The following is a 7,756-nucleotide window of genomic DNA, read 5'->3' on the forward strand; positions in this document are numbered from 1 at the left end:
ACAACCCTTTTTGTAGATCATATTCACCACTGGACAGAGCACTACCACACCAAGGAAATTATGCAGAGCAAATATGACACTTTGCATTTGGCATTATCTATTTTCTTCCAGATAACTTCTCTCCAATCATCTAAACCCAACCATCCTTTCAAACACTCCTGATTCTCCCAGATATGATGAGTCTATTCATGTATATACAAACACTCCTAATTAACAAGTGATATAACTCAGCCTAAAAAAACATTTAAAAAATTTAAAAGAACTTTTTTACTGGTGCAACTCTAAGTGAGAAGTGTTGAAACTCTATTTCCTTCTTAGCCTAAGACCCCTTGATACACACACACATTCCTATATATACCATCACGTCATAGCTTGTTAGATTTGTTTCGACATGTATTTTCAGAATTAACTTCTTATATTCTGTTAGAAACTAGGACTTCGATGGAGTCAGTGACCAGATAATCTCTTCCAAACACATATTGGATACATTTTCTTAGAGGTAATTTACCGAACCACTATGATCAATGGAGTTGCACAATAATACTTTTGAGATACGAAGAAGAAGCAATAGAATCTTGATTAATAACAAGAAGATGTTTAACATTTTCTGTGCGGTTGATTATTTGAAGAACAAGGAAAAAGATCTGCAGAATATTTTTTCCCAAAAGCAAGTTAGAATGAAGCTAAATCTCATATATGTATATAGGGTTGGGTTCCCATGAGAAGAATCTTCTTATGATAACACTTTGGTATAATCCTTTTCAACCAATATATAATCTTTTTTGACTAAATCATAACTTCTTTTTTTACCTTGCAAGAGCCAATTTTCCAAAAGGTTTATATTTCAGGAAAAAGGATTATGATGTGATATGTCAAAAAAAGATTATATTTCACTAAAATGGATTATAATTCCATTGTTCTCATACAAGAAGTGTTCTTATGTGAACTTTATTCTATACATACATAAATATATATATATATATATATATAATATATATTAATATAATATAATATATTATATATATATATATATATATATATATAATATATATATATATATATATATATATATACACACATATATATAGGGGCAAGATCACATGAAAATGCTCCTTACATGAGAAATGAGAAATGAGAATGAATCTCAACCACACGATTGGATTAGAGTTACAACACTTGTTCATTAGAGTTATACCCCTAAAAAAAAATTGAGTGTGCACTTGAAACCCTGAAACTGAAGTGGAACTATTACAAAGAGACTGAAGGAGTATTTCTTATACAAAAATATCCTAAAAGATGTGTATTTACTTAACTGAGAACACTGAATAAAATTACTACATAAATACCCAACATCTATACAGAATCAAACAAAAATTGTTGATTCAGAGCAGGAGAAAAAGAAAAAAAAGACAAGTAGACAACAATTGAAAGAGGATGCAGAGAAAAGGAAAAACGCATAAACAGAGTAGCAACTATGCTACTTTAAAGAGGGGGAATGATAAAAAGTAAGTTACAAGTTGTTTTCATGCAAAACTGGTATTCAGTATTCACACTTTTCCGTACTTAAATATTTACCAAATAAAGCTCAAATAGTTCAAAAGAGACAATAGTTGGGATTATTGTGTGGTTACTCATTTAAGGATGTATAGGAAACACAATGATCAAGCACTTCAAGCAAAGGAGACATCTACCTTCTCTGAACAGCATCACTTATTTCCCTGTCTCTTCCATCCCCACGTGATGAGATCTCATTAGCAGCTTGCAGCAAAGCATATACGGAAGCCTGGGAAATTTAGGGAGCAACAAAATTGATTAATGACATTAAGAGTGACTAAAGTAACTAGAAGGATGAATACCTAACTAGAAACTTTTCAAGACTTCTTAATTATTCTAAACTAGTAAACGTAAGCTTCACATGAATCTCAGGAATCGATACTGCTAGTAAAGCTCACGTTATGGGAAGGCAACAGATGTACATATAATGCTGAATTCTCTCTTTTTGTACATTGGTCACTGGTCAGTGCATGAGATCATTGCAGAGAAGTGATAGGGACGACCTTGGATCAGAAGTAATTATTTAATTTGGCAAGCTATAGCCACACACAAACAGAATAATCAGACCATAAATTCATCATGTTTCTTTATTTCAACTGTATCATCGAAGCAAGTGCTAGTCAATGTCTGTTTTACTCACAGTGCAGTAGTGAAAGGAAGCAATTTCAGAGATAAAGAAAAATTAACGAGCATAGCATGTGCAATGTAAATCAAATGAAACACCATATACAACTTGGAAACAACATATCACCTCATATGTAACGACCTTGATAATATTCAGGAAGCAGAAGAAACTAAGAACTCATAAGCAAAGAAATAATGTGAATCAGCATCTTTCATTGCAAACCTGATATGATAGTGTCTTTGCCCATGCATTTTTGTCAACACCAAGCCATGCTGCTGAAAACCATGATATTTTTGACAACGAACTTTGCTCCTTAATTGATAGCTCAAAAAATCTAGCTGCATCATATAGAGATTGGACAAGCCCATCATTGTAGTCCTCATTTTTTAGGGCTTGATCTAGACTAATTCTCATTGCCTCAACATCCGTACTCGTGCTAGCTTCAGGGCCCCCATTAACGGTCACACCATCATCAGAAGATGCGAATTGAATCATGTTCCGAGCCCTTTTTGGTTTATAAGAAAATAGATTATGCTTCCGAACCCTTAAATACCTATAACTATGACTATTCTGTCTATTATCGAACTCTGTACACTGAAAAAATGCCTTCCTCAAAACAGGCCATTCAGATATTGTGTGATCCAAGTCTACCACTCTGTACAAACTTTGGACTTTACTTGATCTGTTAGCAACCCATTGAGCTGAAGTGCTGCAAATATGTAAGTGGAAAAAAGAAGAGCATGAAAGTCAAATTTGAACAAAAATAAAGGATATCCTTGATCAATTTAATAGAACAGAGACGAAATAACAAGTCAGCAATGGTTACCCGACAAGTTAATTAAAGAGAACCACCTCAACAATATTTACAACTAAGCGTGTGACGTTACTCGAAAAAACATGTTCATAGCATAAGATGAGAGTGGGAAAGGTCTAAATCTGTCCAAAAGAACAATAGCCAAGCATACACCATGCTGAAAGAAGGCTGGAAAGGTTCAAATATAGACAACATAGGCCCTAACTGATCAATGAAATATTAGAGAGTTCATTTCTCAAAAACTCGCCAAATGTTTAATCTTTTTTGAGCGGGGCGGGCTAGTGGTGCAGTGAGTAGAAATTCTTTGTTCTTTGGTGAAGAGTGAAGACAGAGCTACGGAAAAAAGCACATAACTATCTACATGGCATGCAATAAAAAATGGAATCACAGAAAACAGTAATTCCCAAAAAAAAAAAAATGAAAAAGAAAAAGGGGAAGAATATATCAAAAGAACAAAACAATATCTTTGACATTTTGACCCTCTGACTTTCACATCCAAAAGAAATTTCTTTTTTACATTTTCATTCTTTGGAGGAAAAACAAACAACGGAAAGATAAAAAAGAAATTACATATAATTGTCTAGGAGGAGTTTGGTTGGGATTAGGGAGAGAGAAGGAATCAAGAAAGGGTTAAGGAACCCCAAAACCCGTAAATTTCCCTTATGTTTGGTTGGAGAGGAAAAAGGGGATATGTTCCCTTAAAGGCTCAAACTGGAATTCTTTCTTCCCCACCCTAGATCCCCACGCAGCCCTCCACCCTATATAATACCATGTGCGCAGCTCCCCACCACCATCTATGCGGTCTTCCACCACTGTCGACCAACATGTGGTGTAGCCTTCATCTGCCACCTTCACGCAAAGAGGCTCTTATGGTCTAATTCGACCATAAAAGTTCCAAATATGGAGTTTTCATGGTTATTTTGACCATTAAAAGCCACCATTCATGCGCTAAAGAGGTTTTTTTCCACTCTCCATCTTTTTTCAAGTCCTCTCCTTCCATTGACTTGGTGGATTTTTGATTGAGGTGTTAATGAGCTGAGGTTTTTGGGCCGGTGAGTGGATGGGTGGTTGACGAGGTGAGATTGTCGGTTGAGGTGTTGTGTGATGAAGTTAGTCTTGTTGATGGTTGTTTAGTGGTTGTTGAGGATTATAGGTCAGTGGTTGACCTGGTTTTAGGTGTTTTAATTTTAGTGGTGGTGGGAGGCAGTAGCAGTGAAGTCAAGGGTGGAAACTATTGTTTATAGTGAAGTCGAGGATGGAAACTATTGTTTATAGTGAAGTCAAGGGTGATCAAAGTTTGGTCAATAGAGGTGTTAGGGGGAATTCAAAACCTTGTGGGTGAGAAATGATGATAGAGAAGATCTTGATGGGGATAAGGGAAATGGGAAAAACACTAACCAAACATCATGAAAGGGAAAAAGAGATCTTGATTACCTTTCCCTTCCCTGAAGACCTTATACCAAATACCCGTTAAGTGTAAAACCTTCTCACCGACAATGAAAATAACTAGGTGTTGTCCTCTCAAAGTCTGAGTTCTCTAATTCTCTTATCTCTCCAGCAACCACCAAACCACAAGTTAACGAGAAATCACCATAATAATGAACTTCTAAGGCAATCAAGAGTCTCAAGTTTACATCCATATTTACTTTCAACTAAAGCCTCGATTTATGAATCTAAACTTTCTTTCCATCCAACTTTAATGTCACATAGCATTACGCAGATCCAAACAGTCCAACGTGAAAATTATGGTAGCCACATTATCTCTCAGCAAATTATACCATACAACCAACTCCACAAAGCTCCGATCACAAATCCACACGAGCATGAGACAACTTGCAAAATCTAAAAGAACCTAATCCTCTTAGTAGCATCTCAAGACATCATACAAGCACCTCCTACCGAGGTTATAAGAGCATCCTTCCTAATACTTCGACTTCACAAACACCTCATTCCAACGTTATAAGAGTATCCTTCCTGATACTTTGGCCCTGTTTGGCAATTAGAGGTTAGCTATTTGCATTAGTTGCTAGCGGTTAGTTGATTGTATTAGCTGGTTTGGCTAGTTATTTGTGTGGAAGTATTTGATAGATAGTTGTTAGCTGATTGGTACTTTATTAGGTGAAATAACCAATAAGGATATTATAAAAAATTAATTGGTGGGTTTTTTTTCTGGTAAAAGGTAGTACATTTGAAAAACTTTAGGATGTATTAGTCATTACACAACCATATCACAAACCTCTCATCCAAAAAGCTCCTATTAGTAACTTTTTCAAAATTTGCCTTTTGGGCTCAAACCTCTCTTTCATTTCTCTCTCAACCAAACACTCTTATTAGAGGCTTAGACTAGTCAAACCTCTCTTTTTACCCCAAAACTCTCTCAAACAAACACCCACAATAAAAATACAATAATAGATTATGCCCATGTTCTTATTGGTCATTTTACTCAATTATGTAGCAAAGCTACTTACCAAACGCCTTTATACAAACCCCTAATGCAATTAGATAGTCAAATCAGCTAATATAATCAACTTCCAACTATCATCTAATACAATTAGCTACCAGCTATCCGATAATTGCCAAACAGGGCATTTGACTTTGACTACAAAGTGAAGTGATCATTATCTTAATGCCAAGAGGCAATAACGCAACAAACGAATTTAACGTGCTCTCAATTGTAACCTCTAAACGTACAAGTAGGAGAAATCCCATCTCATTATCCTTCTTCCTTATCGGTCACAAATAATCCCCCAAAATCTTGAACCCGGCCAAAAGCATAAGAAACACAAATTCTATAAACTCTAGTAAACTACCAAATGGATAGGCTAACAGTAACAAATGTAACCACCAAAAGAACATAAGCTTCGAGATGAAAGGCAACTGTTCAGTTCTCATCAAAATTCGAACAAAAGAACACTAGAGAACTAAAATTGAACTCCTCACTAATCTTCATCCACCTATATGATCTACCCTAGCTGACAAAATGCGAGAACCGAAATTTAGGGATTGCTTCTACTAGAAAAAAAAACCATAACCAGCAAAATCCACTCCACGTCTACCAAATTCACCGACAATTACTCATAAAATCAACCACAAAATCAGATAAATATCATCAATCGACCAAATTAGCCGACAATTACTCATAAAATGAACCACGGAATCAGATAAATATCATCAATTAAGGATCAAATGGCTACGAAATTGAACAAAATATAGAAATCTAAATGTCCTAACTCCTAAAACATCAAACTTAGAGGTAAATTACAAACAATTACAACACAAAAATGAGAAAAGTACTAACCTTGGAAGAAGCAGAGACATCAAGAGAGTGAAGAAGTCAAAAAGATGATTGTGTGTGTGTGTATGTGTGTGTGTGTTTGAGTTTGCTGTTAAACAAATAGATGGCGCATTCAAAAGAAAAAAAAGCAAAGCTCAACCCCAAAACAGGCTGAGTGGCGAAGCGTTAGACATGTAGCAACTAGCAATAAAGAAGCACAATTTGTAGTGTTACTTTAGTAGAATTGAATTGGGTAGACAAAAGTGGGCTTCATATGGTCTAAAATGGAAATAGAGGGAACATATTACATATCTATGTTTTTATGATTTATGAGGTCTTCTTTCCTTATCTACATTTTTTTCAAAATACCCCTGGCCCTAAGAATAGTGTGTAAAAAGCTCATGGACTAGCCCAATGAGATAGGATGCTAGAGTATACCACGTAACTTTGAGGGTATTTAAGATATACGATCAACTTTTTATATATTTTTTTTTGATCCATATGAGCCACGAAGGCGGTACAAAGTACAAAGAAGGGGAGGGGAGATTCGAACCTGTGACCTATCGTTCACAGTACCTCAATCTTAACCACTAGGCCAAGACATCCTTGGTATCAACTTTTTATATATAACTAGTTATTAGGCTTGGGATATGTTGGAATATTTATAGTTAAATGTGTTCGTTGATGAGATGTCGTGATGTAATGAAACGTAGTGAGATGAAGAAGATTAATGCAAAAACGAATCAGTAAAGTGCACGCTCGGAGTTGGCTGAGAATTGGAATTAGAACCAATTCCTTGACAGGGCCAGCATGGAGTGCTCGCTCCATGAAGGAGCACTCTCTCCTCCTTGGAGCGCTCGCTCCACAGGGGTGCGCTAGCTCCAGTTCGTTAGTTTGCATGGCAAGGCACTTATTTCTTGAAATGGTGCATGTCTTTTCGTGTGAATGGCTGCATTATTTTAGTGTTTTCTTTTGTAAATCTTTCCAAGTATATATAGGGAGATGTCACATATGGAATGGGGTCAAATTCATTCACATACTTGCCTAAGGAGATTTATTTCTAGATTTCTCTCCTTGTTCATTGTAAAACACAATCTTCAAACACATTGTAGTGTATGTAGTTTGTCATCAACCAAACTCCATAAATTCTTCTTTGTATCCCGCAAGAGTTTACCATAAACCTTGTCGTTCCTAGTGAGTCAGTAAAATTCTTGTAGGAAAGCGTATTACGACGTGCTTGGAAGTACCATCCGGTTTCCCACAAGATATATATCCATAGACACATATAACATGTTATGTCCCGGGTAAGGAAAAATTTTGATTTATTAATATTGTACTTTAACACGATAACACTAAATATCACTTGGTCTAGTGGTTAAACTTTAGTATATAATTTTTGGAAGGTCGTTAGTAATTGCCTAGTAGACTATATATCACGTGGTTAGTTTTTGAGCTACTTTTTAGCAAAGTGATATCACGTCTAAAAAGT

General features: G+C 35.7%; 1 protein-coding gene across 2 annotated transcripts in view; it reads right to left on the minus strand.

The window, feature by feature from the left end:
• LOC104898288 (hypothetical protein) overlaps positions 1–6,506 on the minus strand; it is a 26,041-nt gene extending 19,535 nt beyond the window's left edge. The window contains exons 1-3 of one of the 2 annotated variants that reach the window (XM_010685341.4): positions 6,292–6,506; positions 2,402–2,888; positions 1,692–1,783 (exon numbers count right to left, since the gene is read on the minus strand). In XM_010685341.4, the coding sequence (XP_010683643.2) occupies positions 1,692–1,783; positions 2,402–2,888; positions 6,292–6,311 (599 nt within the window). In that variant the 5' untranslated portion in view covers positions 6,312–6,506. The remainder of the gene's footprint in view (positions 1–1,691; positions 1,784–2,401; positions 2,889–6,291) is intronic. The other variant, XM_010685340.4, reaches the window with a different exon arrangement.
• Positions 6,507–7,756: the final 1,250 nt, after the last annotated feature.

Source organism: Beta vulgaris, chromosome 7, assembly GCF_026745355.1.
Source record: "Beta vulgaris subsp. vulgaris cultivar EL10 chromosome 7, EL10.2, whole genome shotgun sequence".
Lineage (NCBI taxonomy): Eukaryota > Viridiplantae > Streptophyta > Magnoliopsida > Caryophyllales > Amaranthaceae > Beta > Beta vulgaris.